Genomic DNA, 20334 nt, shown 5'->3' on the forward strand with positions numbered 1-20334 from the left:
TCATTTGACTTTGTTAATAGCTTGTTCGGTAGAAAACACGTTTATCCGTAAATGGAATTGAGAAGGATTATTTCTGATGGACACGCATATCGAATAGCTCTTTTCAAACGCATTAATCAAAACATTCTTCGTATATTTAGTAAGATGGGAAAAAGCTACAATAATTTGCTTATATAATGAAGCTTCAGTAAAAGTAAATACCCCTCAAGCGCAGCATCATAGCAACAGTGCTTTCGTTGACGCGTGTGTTATGACAATGGGCCATATTTTCGAGTGTTAGCACTCTATAAAGAATTCTCGCTTGTATTTGCATGGCTAATTCAGTATAAAGCGCAGCTGATCTTAAATACTTGGAAACTTTGGAACTGTTTGCACTGTGCTGCTGGATACATATGCGACAAAAACAATTATAAGACCCAACATAGTCAAATCTGCAGCTAAGGTTCGGCAATCAAAATGGCGTTTACAACAGGGGATCAGTATGTTAACCCATCGGTATCAGGTAACCATGGGTATCCCAATACCCATGGTGAAACAAACCTCACGTTCACCATAGGAAAATTCACATTTGAGATAGTGGCGCAGGTAATTGAGGATGATGAAGGGCTTTCAGTTAAGCTTGCAGGTTTGTTTTTTGCTTTACTCCTAAAAAGAAGGTGATAAAGAAATTGTTTTGCATGATCAGAAGGATTACAGTATTCAAATCCTACTTCTTCCCTTGATACCAAAACAGAGTGAGATCGTTCTGGAGGGCTTCGTTGATAAAATAGTCATGTTGGAACCTGGAACGCTGACGAAGCTGTTGGTCGAGATATAGAAGTCGGAAAGACCCTTGTACGTGCTGAAAGGAATATTTCTGTGGAGGTCATAAATGTCAATGATTATCTTGTGCTGTTAAAGAAGGGCATGGTCTTAGGACACTGCTCTGCGGTTTCAGCAATATGGCTGTGGACTCCTTACCGGTGGGACTGCTAAAAAAAAACCAGCTAGACCAGATTCTGCGTAGAGTAACTTGGTTTAATATGTGATCCTCAAATGATTTTCCTACTACAATAATGTCTTCATCTAGAAGACGTGTTCATGAGGGTTCGAGGTTCTAGACTAGAGTTCAGTCTAACGAAATCTCTTGTTAAAATCATCTGTTTCAAAGGGCTGTGTAGTATCTGGGTGAGCATAAGATAAGCCTGAGCTACGCAGCTTCTGGAGCTATGCATTTACTATCGACGCTATATGGGGGGATTTGCCAACATCGCAAAACCATTGACCAGGCTGACCAAAGGAGAACGAAAATGCAAATCCATCGAGCCATCCTGTTCCAAATCCAGGATGGCCGAAAAACAGAAAACAAAGTCATTGGTTATTTCAGTAAGACGCTGTCCAAGTCAGTGCGTGACTATTTCGCGATAGAGCGCTTCTACAAATACCCGTATAATCCTACAAATAGTCAAAAAAATATCCAAACAAAAAATCCATGCCGGTGTGTCAGAACCACACCTTGGTGAGAGACCCTTATTAAAGTGAGGGAAAGATTTAACTAATTAATAAGACGTGAGGGACTAGTGCAGGAAATGCGTCGTATGTGGGGCAAGTAATGCATCGCAGAGAAAGCAAAAGGCTTTGATGCATCAGTACAACGTAAAAAGTCTCTTTGAAGGATAGCCCTTGACGTTACTGCTCCGTTTTCCGAATTATACGCAGAAAATAAGTACATCATGGTTGTAATGATCTACTGCAGCAAATTAGTTGAGGTTTACCTTCTACAAAACCAGGAAGCGTCTACTAACCTCGACGCCTCAATGAAATAATGGATCGGCCGATTTGGTGTAACTTTGGTGCTACATTCAGAACGAAATTTTGAATTAGGAAAGCGACAGCTACTAAGGTGCCCAAATTTTGTTTGAATCTATAACCTTAAGGGTTGTTACCGCAACTTCAAACCTATAAGAACGTTTGGAGGCGATTTGTGTTCTCTAAGTGAGGAGTTGCTTGCCGAAAATCTGAGAAGCCTAGCAATTCCCAAACTCGCATGTGGACTCGATAACCTGGATAGGATGATGATTTGCAGCATATTAGAAGTAGTCTTCGGCTCTACAGGCGGTCAATTTTTGGTGTGCTGTTATATTCCCCAACATTGTTCTCAAAAGAAAAATGTCAATTGTTATTTCTACAAAAGGTTCAGTTGCAATAGAGAAGCCTTCAACCGACATCGACTTCTACCATCTTGGGAATCATTTCGGGACGACGTGAGCTTAGGGAGTATGCAAAATATTGCCACCCCCAATACCAGCTGTTGTGATATCTCTGGGGAAGCATGGAATCTTCCGGACAGTATTCTGCCGAGTATATGAGGAGCTGCGACGCCGCTTATAAGCAGTTGACAGTTCAGTGCAGTGCAGTTCGGAATATTTAAATATAGGCGATATTTAAACCAAAAATAAATAGTAGTCAATAAATATAGTGAAAATACACATTTCTAGTAGTAGTTCTTAAATGATCGTGTACAATAGTGTAAGTAAATCAATTAACTATTTTCGGGCACTGATTGTTTTAATTCATACCTAGCGAACAGTAAAAACACTACTACTTTGACAGAGCTCTCAAATTCTTTATAAAATTTATTTACATATGACAAATATATTTTTCATACGTACCTATAGTATATATACCATAGTACATCTCTGAGTAATCTGTAATACATTGCAGTAATCTATCTAAGTATCTCTAGGACACTTATTTATACAAAAACGTTGTTTGGAATTAAAAGATTTAATACAACTCAAAAAGCTCTTCTCATTTATCAGAAACATTTCTCTCCTAATTAATAATTTCTATGTAATTTTCTCTTCAAAAAAATTCGGACGCTTCCTTCTCTGGTATATAAAGATTTTATTACAGAATTAAAGAAAAACTTTTTTTGTGTTCGTCAAAGAAAGGGTTTATATACCTTTCACATCAACAAAAAAACTTTTAAATTGTCCCCTCTTCTGCTTATGACGTCTGAATAACTTCAGACGGGTCCTGATGAGTCAGTTTAGGAGTATGCCACGTAAGGGTTTTAGGATATATGTACATTTACCTACTTACTTTGTTCTGAATATAATATAAAGCCAACTATAATAATAAAACTACATAAAGCTTTTAAAAAATATGATGAAAAAATTCGTTTTCTCCCTTTAGATTTATTATTGCAAGTTTATACATTCATATCCGCATTCAAAATCTTCATTAGCCAGACTGGTATAGCGCCTGGTTTAACTAATAAATACTGGCTATACAATTAAAATACTTTATTTCCTTGTTACAAATTTAATTTTAGGTTATAACTGGGCAATATTAAAAGGGTTATTATAGAGTTGCTCTCGTCAATAAAAAGCATTTATTAGCTAGTCAATGTTAAAGCGTGTTTTGTACGTTAAAAGCTTTTTCATGGCAAAACTATATTTTTTTATATATACTATATATACATATATATATATACATATACACTTAATTGTATCTAATAAATATTCGATATTTATGAAATAATGTGGTATTTCCATTAGGGGCAGGATTTATTTAAAATAAAAGTTTAAAAAATTACATAAAATAAATATTCGGTTCAAAATAAAGGCCAGATTGCCAGTTACCCTACATATTGAAGAAATTTTTAAATAAGACATTTTAAATTGACGTTAAAGTGAAGAGAATGGTAAAAGAAGCAACGAACAAAAAACAGAACATAATAAATCATAGAAAGCTAGTTAAAAATATTTCAAACCCCATACATAATAATAAGCCATAAACCTAAATACCTCCACTCGAAACAAAAGGGCTTTTATTCTTAAATCATATATGTACATTTCTCGGTAATTCCGCGTATGCCTCCGCACTACTTTCCATAAATATTCCAAACCAGCTCCTATATCCAAAATGTAAATTTAATTCACGTCAGCCGGCGTGGAGTCTGCTTCTTGCATGAAGTTGCAATTTGCAAAACCCTTTTCACATTAGGACCGGGACCAAACCCTTAGGATCAAGCCGCTTCAGCCCTATCATATGAAGATGATTCCCGAGATTATAATAATTTCATACAATGGGCCAAATCGTGGCAGAAATGCGATATGATGGGCCATATCACATATATAACGGAACAGCTTAAGTGAGATGAAATGGGAATTCCGAGACGAACGGTCGATTCCCATAGATGCTTTTGAGTTACTAATGGGAAGGGATTATTATCTTTATTATTAGACGTGCTGTTTTTCGTATTTCAGTAGAGCCTCGTCGATATGGTTGCCTAAAACTCTCACTTTCCATAAAAAATAATAATTCCTTAATTAAATTATATTCTGTATATTTTATGACACCATTCGATAAAGGAAAATATTCCGGTGCAGGAGTCATTTTTTTAAATTATAACTACTAACTTATAAGACATTTGTAAATATACTTATAAAAAAAAATATATATTTTAATAAACATCAATTTTTATTCAGCTTATATTATCTTATCACAATCAGAGATTAGTAAAACTAACAAAATTTATAAGATAATGGCAAAATTGAAAACAACACCGTGCCATGATAGGCTTTTGAGTTGATTATACCTATAATAATTATTATATAGAAAAACATTATTTTAGAGTTCTCCGGGAGAATATTTTCTTGCGCAACGAATTTTACTGATAAATTTGGGACATATTTCTATATTGCATATATTGCTCATTTTTAATGTCCCTTCGGATTACTAACAACTTGGGGTGAGCCAAATAAATATGTTCAAATTAAGATTAAAAAAATGCCTTTTTTCATCTCAATTTTGCCCTTCATTTAAATTATATACATAAATAAATTAAATATATGACAAATTGAATCCTAAGTTTTTCTTAAAATTTCATATACACCTCATTTAATTCGTAAAAACCAACATGGCGGAAATAAACCTAAATAAATCAGTCATTAAAAAATAGCGTCATTAAATAAATCTATTTAATTTTATAAGGAGCACTAATATAACATAAGAATCCGCTTTAAACATAATGGTTTTATTCGCATTTTCGCAAACGCTATCAACACTCAATAGATGACGCCTTCATAGGTGTAAAATTCAAAGGTCAGTTGTTTTTGGTGAGATATTATTTCGACGGAGCCAAGTGGAAATATTTGCACGACTGTTTTGTGTGTTTGATGATTTTATTGTTCTTATAGCCATTTATTCACTTTTTAATGATAATGTCGCATTAAATGTTCGTGCAAACACGCGACCATTGGCGTTTTTTATTTTTAAGCTGGGTATTATGGGAGTCAAGTTCAGTAATTCTTTCTCAGCAACTGTATTAGAGGAAGTAGTTTACTATCAAGAAAATCTGGTGCTAGAACTTTTCTTAGTGTTACTACAGTAATGTAATATAAAAATATGCAAAACTCTGTCTTTTAAATAACCCAGAACGTAAGCTCTACATATTTCAGTAAAAATATACACATTAACTTGATGTCCTAATAGCATTATTAGGTTAGTATTAAAACTGCCATTCCACCAATCAATTAAATATTTTATCATTAGGCCTAAATCTACTAGACTAGAGAGACGAATCTATAGGAAGTTCTGTCAGAGGCGAATCAAAACAATGATGTTTACCATACTGTTTATTCCTAAAGCATTCATTTGTCCGAGCTTCACATCCAGTTCTAAGGAAAAGCATAGTAAGTGAGGTGTTTGACTATTAGACAATTGTGATACGCTTGAAATAACCCTCTTTAGCATGGAAGTTTGCGACACCTGAAATAAAGAGGTTTTATATTTCAGAAAACGCATACTTGTGACAATTTTAAGACAATTTTTATTAGTTTCTGGTTTTTTGTTTAGTTTTTATTAGTTTTTGTTAACTAGTTAATAAAAACTCCTTCATTTATAATTTGTTTCATTTTATTGCTTAACAGCTTATAAAGGGACGCAGTAAGTTTCAAGACTAGCAGCCTTTTTTGGCCTACAATAAATGAAACCCAGTTATTATTGGCTTTCTTTTTGATATTTCGTAGATATTGCACAATATTGGCCAATATTCAATTCTCGAACTATTGTATATAGGTAAAGCTCTTATATTTATAATAATGATATGCATTTTAAAGAGCTATTGTCATATTGATGTCATATTTGAAGTTAAATTTTTAGTCCACAGTATCAATATTTTCCAATTCTTAAGTCAATTGACTGAAAAGTACTGTGTGTTAAAGTTCTCGGATCTGGCCTTAGTGCATCTTGATTTATATTATAGTTTATTATAGAGTAAATCCCTGGTCTCTATATTTTTAGAAATGTTCGTAAATTCGTTAACCTTATTATTACTATTAACTTAACCACTTCATCATTGATATCCGATATGTCAGCATTCTGACCGATTTCCCATGTTTCATGTTGAGAAATGTCCTCTGATGAAGATGGTGATCTAATTGCCTCACTAATATTTGCATCCAAACTCTCGATTTTCGTAATGGTTTATAAAATATTCCTTTTTTAACTTAACTATTCTAGCAGATATCCTAAATTAATTGGAAGATTGGTCTTCAAAAACTAACATAACCTTTTTAAACACTAATTTCGTGGACAAGAAAATATTTTTATTTTATATCTTTTTATTAAATACTATATAAATATCATTTAAGAGAATGTAATAAAATATTTTGATAAACACAATCTTTATAACTATAAAGTCACTCAGAGTTATTTGTTTTATATTAAAGTCCTCGTACACCTAATATATATAATATATTTTTATAATATTATTATGAAAATGTAAATACGTTAATTATTCTGCTAGTTTTTGTACAATTTTATTAGTATTCTGTAGTTAAAGTAATTCGTAGGGTTTCTTTAGAGTTCTACTTACGTTTGGTTTATTATTTTCATCTATAGTGTTTAGTTTTTAAGTTGTTCATCTTGTTCGAGAGCCCCATTTTGGCCCCAATTTAGGTTATTTAGGTTATATTATTGTAAATCCCTGTAGTTCTAATTTTCTAGAATTTGTATACTTGCTTGCTTTGACTGTCAATATTCTCCTAAAATAATTGGTCTCTTTCGGCAAAAACAATGAAGATAATTCTAAATATTTCGAAACTGTTCCATCGGGTTTTAAAAAGGACGCTTCGTGACAATTCATTCAGTTTTAATTGTTTAGTCAGTTTTTACCTTGGAAACAATTAAACGACAGTCAAGGCGAGTTAGGTTAGTGCTTTTGACGTTGACATTAAAAGTGTGTTCCCGAATTTCGTTACAATATTTTTCGTTCAAATTTTTGTCATTTAGTTGTAAACCTATTAATTTTACTATTATTAATATATAATTACCTGCATTCTTACACATACTTTAAAGCAATTGGTTTTAATTGTAGTAATAAGTAAATAGTGTTAATCAGTACCGTTTTTCCAGATCGATTAAGTCAATATGGCAACAGCACACAAACAAACTATTAACAGTGCAAGTTGTTAATTAAGCAGTCTCGAGATACCTCGTAAAGAGTCGTGGTATCGTTGCCAAATATATTTTTCTCAATTTACAATAATAATTTCATTTATTCCTTGGGGAGGCTAAAACTTGTTGCCTTATTTTCACAATTTTATCAGTAATTCAATGGTTAATGAATTTAGGTAAAAGTCATTTAATAATGAATAAAAAACTTACATCTTCTACTCTTGAGATTAGTGTAACTTTAGATCAGCATTTTTCAATTACCTTAACCCTTACAAATAAAAAAAAAAAGTCTCATTTTCTTATCTGCTCCAGTTTTAAAACTCCTAAAAAAAATATCTAAAAAAACTATGTTCTTTAAATATGTTATTTTAGTGACCCAGTTTAGTTGTTTTGAGTTTTAAGGGTTAAGTTGGATGTGGGATCAAGTAAAATCCAAGCCGTTTAAATCTTTCATAGTCTTTTCCCTTTATTGCCAACGTTTCGGCCTATATTATGTCTTCTTTAGAGCAAAGAGAAAAATCAAGGATTTTCGTTTGACACTATAAAGTAGAATATTAGTGTGTCTTTTCATAATTTTATTCAAAGTCTAGTTTTTTGAGGATATATACCGAAATACTGGTATGCAAGCAACAAGATTAAATGAAATTGTTGAATGAAATATTTTATTTTAGTATTCATATGCATAATTTTTCACATTTCCGTCAATATATACGAACACTGGTTCCAATTTGAAATTTTACATAATAACTTTATTTTAATTGAACAATATTCGTAAAAAGAAAATGTTTTCTCTTAAAATTTATTCCTTTTAAATTAATTCATTGACTGATACACAACAACTACATGTTAAAAGCTTACAGTTACTAAAACTTATTTTTCTTGTCCCTGTGTAAAAATCGAATTTCTCGAATTACCTCCAAAAATTTCTAAAGCAACGTCTCTCCAATTCTGACAATATTCTAACCATTCTTAGCACCATTTTGTGGCTTATAGGGCTAACATTGTTGCCAAATGATTTAATTCTGTAAATCAGTATCATTTTTCTAATTGATGTCAATATATGACAATGTTTATTTCAAATGTATTATTAATTAATCGGGCATATTGAATACGCCTAGCAGTCTACTTACAAATGTTGAATTTGAATAACATTTTCGTATTCGTTTTTCTATATAACCTAATTCAACTTTACCGTTTAATCCGCCCTTCACTGTTATACGAAATGCCGTTCAAAAGCTTATAACCTACCAAAACTAACTTATAACTATTGAGATTCTCGTTACCGATAAAGTCTATCAACTTTTATCCCCAAATTCAATCGATATTACAGCACTACATTCTCCCGACAAGATCCTCCTTATCCGGGCTAAATCCTTGTAAAATCGTAACGACCGATGTTTATTGCCTCAAAGAACGATTAGCCTCCGAGTTATATGGTTCGTTGTTATCCCTACGTCTATATTTTGGATATACTTACACCATAAGATTTTTTATTGAAAAAGTTCGATTAAATTGTTATTCATCTATTATAGATGTAAATTTTTCTAATAAGGCAAATATAGCATTAGTAAAAAAGATTTTTATTCACTTTTTAAACTACCAAGCACTTTTTAATGTTCAAACCCGCAAAAGTGGTAAAATTTGTCTTTAAGTGTATGTTATCCGATTTTTCTTGCGTTCTTGCCTTAGATCGGAGAATTAGAGCACAGGCATTCGGAACTCTCGCAATGTTTTTTTTCTCTTATTCTCTTTTTCCTTTCAGGATCATCACTGCTCTAATTGCAATTCCGCGTATGGTTTCCGGTACAGCAATTTTAATCACTTTATTGGAATTCCTAGCAAATAATGGAGATATTTTGAGTTGAAATAGACGGTTGACTATAAAGTGCAAATATTGTTTGTTTGGAAATATTAAAAGTCATAATGATCTACATATGGTTGGTATACAATCGTACTCATGTAATGATTATAATTTTTACAAGTTATATCTCTTCTTGTTTCACTATGTTATAACAGAGAAAACAGACAGATTACACATCTTATAAGGCTATAGTATAATATACGTAATAAAAAACAGCCTGGTATATAAAGAAAGAGCTGAATCTTTCATTAGGTTTCCCGGATCCAAGATTTCGGCAACTTAAATTAATCCTGCGTAATTCCATTACTATTAGGAAAAAAACATTCGATTCAATCCATTTTGATACCTTCAGGTCTATTTATACGGTGTACAGTTTCATACAATACAGTTTCATAGAATCTCATAAAGAAAAGACGAAAATTCAGACTCTTTGAGATGGTTTGTATTTCTTAGGATTTAAATCCTCCTAATCTGAGTTTTCTCAAATAAATAACATTCTTCTTGATTCTTCTCAACGACTAACAATTAAGATTATTTAATCAAAAATATAACTGATGCAATATTTGCCTAAAGAGGCCTGGGGTAATTTAATGGCTAGCTAATCGTCCTAATTTAAATCAATCAGATTTTCTCGTAAAGTTAATAAAAAATTATATTAATTATGACAAACTTAATATTATTTGCAGTTACAATGTTTAACCTTCCTTATTTGTAGTTTTTGGTATCCAATTTAAATGAAGTATGATTTTACCAATATACCAGCTTCAATCTAATTTAAGAGCCTTTAAGATGTAAAATTCCTTATAACCAATGATGACTACTAAAGACTCGATTCATTTTCCAGGGCTCAGTTCAAAAAGAGCATCATTATGCTGACTTCAAAAGAATTATTACCACATTAAAACTATCAATATCTATGGTAAAGTACCAACAACTAAACACAGTATTTTTTTATTTTTTTTAAATTTATATTAAGCCTTTCAAAATAAAAGAAAGAAAATAAAAAATTTAATAAATGACTAAAATATAATTTATTACTTGTATAACAGTAGACAGCGAAAACTCAAAAATAACTGAAAAAAGAAAACGTTACAAGGTAGCAATGAATACTCCAAGATTAAAATTTAAAATGCAATTAATTCCTGCAGGTTTGACGAGCTCATAAATGACTTATTGAAAAACGTTATATAAGAATCAAGATATTTTTCACGGACAAATTAAAACAATCAGATTGGAATAAAATGTTCTTGTTGCCAATTATCGCTAACACACTTATTGTAATAATTGAGAATTTTAATGAATCTTCTTAACATATGCAATAAATTAATTTGGTGAACTATCTTTAATATAATCAGACAACTTGTTCCACATGTGATTTCCTAGATACTGATTATAGCTTGATTGAACTAATTCTAAACAGGATGTGCGAATTTTTCAAATTGTATGTATGATCGTGATGAAAAAAGCTCTCTTAAATTTGACGGCCGATCTGATTTAATTATTTTATAAACTGAATTATACACATGACATTTTCTTCTATTCCTCACATTTAGTATAACATTTGAATTCAGATACGAAGTATCATGATTCCTATATAACTTTCAGTGCATTTTTGCAGACTATTATTTTCGAAACAAACATTAGACGTTCATGGTAAAGCATTTAGGTTGAGGTTATGGCTTTCAGCAAATAAATAAATAATAACTTTATTATACCAAAATGTACAAAGGCGAAGTCTAGCCTAGGGCTAATCAATTTAACCTCTGATTACATAAACAAAAATATATACGAAATTACATAGATAGCAGTTATAGAAAGAAGATAATAGAAAACCCGTGAAATCCATGAAATCTATCTTGAATTGGAAAATAAGCAATGACATAAAACTAAAAAAGAAGAAAAAATGTACAAATTTTCTCTTTAAATTATAAGGAGATCATCTGTAACGTGAGAAAATGCGACCTTGATTTTACTTTAAAACCAGCAATGGACACATCGAATACACCGAAACAGCATTAAAAAGAAAACATCTGTGAAATAAGGCAGAATGAAAACGAGGAACCGATAATTTACTTATACATCTTAGATTGACGTCGTGCACATCTCTTCGAAAACTGAATTTTTCACGAAGGTAAGCAGGGGAGTATGTACCAAGCAATCGATGCACAAAAACGGCCAACTGATGAAGATAAAGATTCTCTATACGCAACCATCGAAGTGTACACATTTTTTCTGAAACTCTGTCATATTTTTTAAAGTTAAAAATGAACCTACAGCACTGATTTTGAAGCTTCTGCAAACGATACAGGGTAACTTTATCTAAACAAGGAACATAAACAATGTTACAGTAGCTCATAATAGAAAGTACTAAGGACTCGCATAACTTCTTGCGTACTTTGTAGTTAGTGATACTTCTATTAACGTACAATGGTTTGAGCGCCAAATAGGATTTTTTAATTACGTCAGAAACGTGCATTTTGAATCAACTATTGATCAACTATTTTTAACTGGGTTCTCCCCATAAATAGTTGTGGATTATCCAAGACAAATAAAGCAATTTTCTGCAAGTCGTTAATTTTATTCTGTACCACCTGAATGTTCGACATTTTAAAAGAAATATAAAAATATGACTCGTCAGCAAATTGATGTAACTTATTTGCACTGATTCGTGTCCGCAACATACAGAGAGAAAAGTAATGGAATCCTTGGGCATCTCTACATTACTTGGCAAAAGCTTGGAAAGTTTAAATTCATCGCAATGTATAATTCAAACGCAATGTAAGCGATCTTCAAGAGAGGGCGAATAATTTTAAAATTATAAACGTATTACGCTATTTTATTATTTGCCTAACATCTTTAAAATCTGTTGGTGTAGGTACGTTTGGTAAGGGAATAAGTATTGCTTTTTTGCATTCATAGGGACATTTATTTTACAAAACGGAATTTCAAATATTAATCAGTGCCTTAAAGCAAAAAGAAATTTACGGAAATTACATCACTACGTTAAATTCTGTAATAAATTTATGTTCAGTATAATTTGCTAATTGCAAAATTGGTGGGCGTTTTTGTCGTATTTATTTTTGATGAACTTTGTTCCCTAGTTTTATTGAATATTTGATATTACTCATGATCCATGGTATAAATAGTCTATTCAGCAGCATATTTGTTTATTAAATGGACGGTCAAAAGACAAGATACCAAGGCAGTTTAATTTGACTTTTATAAAGTTTAGGGCTTTTGATAAAGTAATAGGATTTGCTAGCTTAAAAGATTTTTATTCAAAATCATTATCCTTTTATATTTTTCTCCAAATCTCCTATAGAAAACTTTAGTACTACTTGTCTATTTACTAGTGCTTATAATTGAACAAGAAATATTGCTAGTAACACATCAAATCTATAATGATCGATATACCAAAAATACTAATCTTTCGCATCAAGTACAGATAAATCAAATTAAAAAATAATTCTAATTAACCGCGATATGAACCATTATCGTAAAACAGATAAAATCATATCGAGTTTACAATTTGTGTAGTCTCGCCTTGCAGTTGTCGGCGAACACATCACATTTAAAAATTATTATTATGAGGCTGCTCAAAGTTATTTCAGTTTGCTTATTATTAGTTTACAATGTGGAGAGCTATAAGATACTGGGATTGTTTCCGACGGCAGGCATCAGCCATCACATTTTAACATCCAAGTTGATGGAGGCGTTAGCCGAGGCGGGCCATGAAATAACGATGGTCAGCGCTTATCCAACAAAAAATGTGCCGAAACATTGGAAGTATACGGATATTGTGTTAGATGGGCTTGCTGAAAAGTTTGAAGGTAAGTCAAAGAACTTTAATTGTTAGCACCGATTCTGGCTATAAGATGTATTCTAGCCTGCCAAGAAAACAAAATTCTTATTTTTATATAGGTATATTTCATTTGCATCTTATAGATTGTAACTAATGATTCATTTTAGAATTTATGAAAGACTCCAACTTCTATGAGTCGGATAAAGCTAGCCCAATAGCAAGAATAAGAAATATGACCAAAATGATAATAGACCTGACTAATGATACCATAACTCATCCCAATATGATCAAACTGACGAAATCCAATAAAAAATTCGACGCACTAATTATGGAACAATTCAACCAAGATGGTTTAAAAGCATACGCTTCAATTTTTAATTGTCACCAAATCCTTTTAAGTAGCGTCGGACCCAACTCATGGGTAAATCCTACGGTGGGAAATCCTCAGCCAATAAGCTATGTACCGCATCTGCTTGCTGGTGATTTTTCAAAAAATTTATCATTCTGGAATAGAGCGAGGAATCTGGCATTGTATATATTCGAATACCTGATGTTGACGTTCTACACACATCCCTTTCAGGATGAACTTATAAAAGGAATATGCTCTGATTGCCCACCCGTAAGCGAGTTGCATACTAACGCCTCATTAGTATTACTTAACTCACATACGAGTATTTATGCGGCATTACCAATGGTTCCGAACATGGTGGAAATAGGTAAGTCAATGAGGAGCACCCTCATGGAATTATTTTTAATAAATGAACTTTTTTAGGCGGATATTTTATTGATCCACCAAAGGCATTACCCAAAGATTTGCAAAAATTCATGGATAATGCCACTGATGGAGTTATTTACTTTAGCATGGGCAGCAATTTAAAGAGTAAGGATCTACCAGAAGCTACGAAAAATGGCATTTTAAAAATTTTCGGTAAATTAAAGCAACGGGTGATTTGGAAGTTTGAGGAAGATCTACCAAACAAACCTGCAAATGTTTTGATACAAAAGTGGTGCCCTCAAGCTGATATTTTAGGTAATTTGTAATGGTGTTTTGAAATCTATAGGCTTGCAAAATTGTTAATTTTATTTTTAGCACATCCCAACATGAAACTATTTATCACTCATGGAGGTCTCCTCAGCGCCACAGAGACCATCTACCATGGTATTCCCATTCTTGCCATTCCAGTTTTTGCTGATCAGCCTAGTAATGCAGCACGTGCGGAAGCTGGAGGCTACGGTCTAAAGTTGCACTATCGCGAATTTACTATAGAAAAGTTCGAAAGTCACTTGAATGAGTTACTGAACAACCCTAAGTACTATAAAGTGGCTAAGGAACGCTCCAGAATATACCATGATAGGCCAATAAAACCTCGAGATGCGGCAGTGTATTGGGTAGAGTACGTTTTGAGGCATAATGGAGCCCCGCATTTAAAAGTAGCAGGGAGAAATCTGGTCTGGTATAAATACTTTATGGTGGACGTGTTTGCGGCTTTGTTTGTTGGTTTTGGAGGTTTTGTAATTGTGATGGCACTTTTGGTGAAGAAAGTTTGCTGCCAGTCCAAGAAAAGTAATGAAAAACAAAAAACTTCTTAAAAAAGGAAATTCATTAAAAGGAGCTAATTGTAAATTAGGAAAACCAGACAATTAATCATTTTATAAAATGTGTTTTGTATATATTTATATGTATTTCTTCGTAATATAATTAACAGGACATTGGCCTATAAGGAAATGCGTTTAATTTGTTTTTATCCCCGATGCATTTTTACACTGAATCTCGCAAAAACTAAATTATTTAAGAATAATTAATTCATAAAAAAAGAAACATTACTTACGACAATATACAGGATTTTTGGTTTTTAATAATATAGAGGTCTGGATATTAAATATCAAAACAGGTTACGAAAAATGGTTGTATTCTAAAATATATTCTAAATTCTAATACATTCGAATTCTCCTTTTCAATATACTTCCCTCCCTTCACCACACCCCTTTTCATACGTGTTTGCCATTGATCGAAGGAGTGATAGAAGTCTTGTTTGATAAGCGCCCTTAGGAAGTCTGCCGTTTTTCGCTTTACCGCTTTCAATTACTCAAATCGCTTTCAAAGCAAATATTATCTTAGGAAAAAAACTCACATGGTGCCAAATCTGAAGCACCGAGCACATTACGGGAAGATGTGTTGTCGTGGTGCAAAATCAACGAATTGTTCTTCCACATCTCGGACCGATTCTTACAAATTCGTTCTCGGAGTGTTGCCAAAACTGACAAATAGTAAGTCTGTTAATAATCTGACCCTCTGGAACCCATTCAGTTCACCATATCGTTAAAGTCCGAAAAAAACGATCCAGATTAAATTGAATTTTGATTTAGACATTTTTGCCTTTTTTATTCTGGGCGATTCAGGCGTCTTCCGCTGCATCTATTGCCACTTTGCTTCAATATTGTATTTAAAAATACACGTTTCGTTTCATGTAATAATGTTTTTCATCAGTCCGGGATCTTCCGGTAACCTTGAAAATTTGAGAAGACTTTTCAATATAACAAGAAATTTGATAATGATAGATTGCTCATATTTTTTGTAACACAACCGAGAAAAAACACGTTCGTTTCAAACCGCTATTGTACAACTACTATAATAGTGACGAAAACGTGTTTTGGTATATAATCAGAGAGGATTTATAGCTACCAAACGCACTACTCCTTTTTTCCTCAATCTTCTAGGGCGTCTTTTAGAAGCGCAGTCTCGTTATGCAATAGCCATATCTCGAACATTAATTAAATGTACCCTTTCAATAAGAGAACAAAGATTCAATATTATTGGGACACCCTGTATATCAGTAATAATTATTGATTTTAAAAATTTATTGTAAAACACTCCATTAATTTAGTTTTTTTATCTGCCCAAAAAAAATTTAATAGACACTTCTTAATTTTTTTTAATTATAATGATTTGTATGTACATAGGCCGCATACTATACGTCAAATAATCTCGGTCCAGACAGTAGCGGTTACAGATCTCTCGGATAAACCTGGTGATCTATATGACGAGTTATAAATTGGGGTCAAAAATTTTAAAAAATAATACATTGAATATAAAAAAAAAATATTTAACTTTAAAAAAAATTAAATTTCAATGTCTAAATTTCATAATTCCTGATGCAATTACATGCTTTACTTTTTTCACTTAAGAAATTGTAAATAGACAGATATTTCCATCAAAAGATAATATTTTCAACTTTACATTAATAAAGAAACTTAATTAGCCTATGAGAAAATCGATCGTTTAGAAGATTAAACCATAGTGACATGTATTATATACATGGTAATATTTGAATCACAAAATAAATTATAAACACGTTAACTCAATGAAAAATTACACTCAAGGTCAAAAAAAAACACCAATCCGGTTTACAGTATATACAAACATTACATTGTGCAGCCGCCATGAATTTTGACCACAAATAATTTTAAAGTCGTCTTATCGGAACATATGATCACCATTTATAGCAGAACCAATATAAAATCCATTGAAAAGTTTTATTACATATATCGGGTTATTGGCGATCCACCCGGAATCCAAATAGTTAATACTAAAATGGTCTTTACAACCAATTTGAACTTTGTAGGCTGTGGACTAAAATGGACATCTCCCATTATAAATGGTTAAAACAAAACAAAAAAAAGAAAATTCGAGAGAAGAGCATTAACGAACCTATGAATTTCTTGTATTAATTATATTACAGTTGTTATTAACTAAAACTCTCTACAGTCCTAAGGATGATCTTATAGAGATGGAAATATCGACAAAATATATAACTGATCGTTTTAAGAGGTTTTTTTGACCTATTTCCAACAAAAGCAAACTTGTAAACTGAGGTCACGAGAAATAATTCACATCTAAAATGACACAAGAGCAGATGTGTTGAATTGGTGGTACCGCTTATAATAATATAATAATACAGTATAGTTATGCTAGAATATATCGTAAGAATTGACGTAATGTTTAGGAAATTTAGAGATTATTTATTATTGAGAATGTTAGCTGGTAGTTTTGCATTTAGGTTTCTAAAATATATGGTCGGTAATATTTGACTTTAACTAACCCATGTATAGTAGAAATTTTGTTGAATTAAAAAACAAAAAAAAAATATAATTTTGAAATCGTAAATTACAAAATGAAAGGAAAGAAAATAGTTAAGTTGATGACACATTATGCAACTGATCCTATTAATTTAATATATACATATTATTTAAATAAATAATAAGCATTTTTAATTGAATTTTGACTTTAAGAAAATTATCATATTATTGATTATTTTATTTATTATTATATTATATTATTATATCAACATTTTTAGATTTAGTCAGTAGTCAATATTTGTTATTATCTCTACATGTGTATTTTGGCTACACTTACGTCAAAAGATTTTTTCATATAAAATTGCAAATGTATTTTCATTATTTTTATTATATTTTAACACTTTGATCCCTGCACCCGGTTTCACAAAAATTATGTACCCGAACTCAACATTTTTTTTCATAAATTACTTGTCAAGACAATAAGGATACAATAACAGTATTTTTTTTTGAAAGTAGTAATTTTAGAATGCGTTTATATTTTTGATACATGCAGTTCACAGAAGCTGACATTTACTCATTACGGTTATATTAACCTGCATGTATGAAAACCAATACACAATTTTTTTATAATAAGTTTATTCAAAAAGTAGAAAAACTTACATTGGACTTAAATTTAAATTTTTGTGGATACATTATGTGTTTTGAAAAAGCAATTTAAACATATTTTTTTTGTCTGTACACAAGTAACAGTTATTACAAACCACACCTCTCTTTGCTTGTTCTTCCAATCGATGAGTTAATGCTGGCAGGAGAGCTGACAGCTCTCAACAAAGCTCTCCCTAAAAGTCGTAATATCTATTTTTTTGTCTAAAGCTCTATTACACAGTTTTAGTGCATTGACAACGCTAGTACTTGCTATGACTTCTATCCTCACTTTCCGATACCATTTCAAAGAACGCCTCACGGGATTACTATAGGAAGATATTTGGTCCGAGACAGCAATGTAGGACGTAACAGCGTTATATTCGATTACGGTAGATGGCTTATTTTTTATACCAGTTCTTGTCTGGATTTAAGTCATTACTGGAGGCGATTTAATTGTCAAAACAGGAACATCTCGTTTGTCTACCCATTTGCCAACAACAACTTTCGTGTTGCTCGACACAGCATTTCTCCGCGATTTAATTTTTGCTCAAAGACAAGTTTTGGGTTGTATTTTCTATTTTTTCGCAGTGTTCCAATTAAATGAGTCTCATTGTCGTACAGTAGGTGAGCTAAACTAACACTGGTGTAATAGTTGTCGGTGACTAAGGTCCTACACAGCTGTTCAAAATAGGTTGCATTAACTCCATTACTACTTGAGTTGCTACTGGTTGATCCGTGGGTCGGACTTCCTTGCCAGCATAAACTTTTAAGTTGTACGTGTAACCACCTTGAGCACACAGCTTAAAAATTTGTATGCTATACTTATGGCTTTTTCCAGGTATATATTGCAAAAATGATAGCCTTCCTCGAAAAGGAACCATGGATTCATCTATACAAACGGAGTTTCCTGGCACCAAAGCTGCCTGGAAATTTTTGATGGATATTCCTAAAAGTGTTTCCAGTTTGAATAATCTGTTTCCCTTTATAAATAAAACTAGTGCTCCAAAAATCTTTTAGACGAGGTTTTGGGCTCCATCCATATAAGGATTCCAATAAATTTTAATATTTCTTTGTGATTTGTGTCACTCCAGTTGGCGAGAATTGAGTTTTTTGAGATAGACTCATTGACAATACCAGCAATAATCTTTTGATGGGCGTACCGATTTGTTTTGGTTAAATTGATTGAGAAGGTCAAGCAATTCATCAGAAACTAATAGCCTATAAAAAGAAAGCGGGCTGTCGTCATAACGCATTTCGACAATCAGACCTAATGTACTATACTCTTGTGGATTTGGAAATTTATTTAGATTCTCTTGATCAACATCATTCCAAATTACGTTTGGTTGCACTCCTGCCCCTTGAACTTGGGGACCAACTAAATTTATATCTTGATCTTCGTCATCACTACTGGTACACTAAAAATAGACATAATTTTTATTATTAAGGGTATAATCTAAAAATACAAATATTACCTATTGTGGCTGGTCTTGGTTTTTCGGTACTTAAGGTTGCTTTTGATATTTTTTATATTTTTGATTATTATTTTCGGCAGATTCCTCGCTATCATATTCCGAACTCTCAGCGTACCATGGATCTGCATCTGAATCATCAAATGTCTCGTCAATATTGCTAACATCGCTTAAACTTTCAGCTAAATTGGCAAGTTCTAGCTCCGAAAGAGCACGTTTCTCTCTACCCGGCATATTTGCGCGCGAAAATTGTCACTAGCAAGACGTACAAACACTCGATCACCGAACTGTAAACAAACACTGATCCTAAAAATAATATTTGCTGGTATTTAGGTTAAACGAGATTTTTGCCATGTTGCCGGACTTAACATAACAATTTTTAACAACTTAGGAAAAAAACTGGTTACCAGAACCTAAAGGTATTAAAAACCCCATACAAATACGTGGTAACTGTATTCGGATGAAATACACAGAACGTTGAATACGCCAAATATCCGTGTATCAAAAAATATACACACAGGCTAATTTACAAATCTTTTTGCGTATTTTTGATACACATAGGGGTTAACGTGTTAAGGAAATTTATCGCCAAATGAATGCTAAAATATCAGAGCTAGATCACGGACATTCGTCATTACTTTTGTGTATTTTTTCCTTTCCTTCACTGTTGTAATTACAATGCCAATTATGGTTTTCAGTACGGCAATTTTAACGAGTTTCCGGGGAAATGAGGGAAATACAGTTGCAGTCCTATAGAATTTGTTATAATTACAAAAAATGCTTTTGAACGGTTTTCCTTAGCAATTGACCAATTTACCTGAAAAAAAAATTAACGCCATTTCTGATTCACGATCTTTAGTCACCAAATTCACAAAAATACTTAAGGGAATATGTCTTTATAAATGCTCACGGGATATTCCATATTCATATTCCCTGAATGGATTAAAAATGTTTGATTGATAAATTTTGGTTAAAATTATCTTATACTTTTGCTGCTTAGACTACGCTTATCTACTGATAAAAATGCTAATGGA

The 20334-nt window shown here is 32.1% G+C and overlaps 2 protein-coding genes across 3 annotated transcripts in view; one reads left to right on the forward strand and one right to left on the reverse strand.

Annotated features, from left to right (window-relative positions):
- Nucleotides 1-20334, reverse strand: part of LOC126737876 (cytochrome b5 reductase 4) — a 162783-nt gene that overhangs the window by 73061 nt on the left and 69388 nt on the right. The gene's annotated exons all lie outside the window — the stretch shown is intronic.
- LOC126737880 (UDP-glycosyltransferase UGT5-like) lies at nt 12829-14835 on the forward strand. Its single transcript, XM_050442965.1, has 4 exons — nt 12829-13137; nt 13277-13825; nt 13882-14139; nt 14200-14835. Exons 1-4 carry the CDS (start codon nt 12894-12896, stop codon nt 14697-14699), a joined length of 1551 nt encoding a protein of 516 aa, XP_050298922.1. The 5' UTR covers nt 12829-12893; the 3' UTR covers nt 14700-14835.

This window comes from Anthonomus grandis, chromosome 6 (assembly GCF_022605725.1).
Source record: "Anthonomus grandis grandis chromosome 6, icAntGran1.3, whole genome shotgun sequence".
In the NCBI taxonomy this organism is placed as follows: domain Eukaryota; kingdom Metazoa; phylum Arthropoda; class Insecta; order Coleoptera; family Curculionidae; genus Anthonomus; species Anthonomus grandis.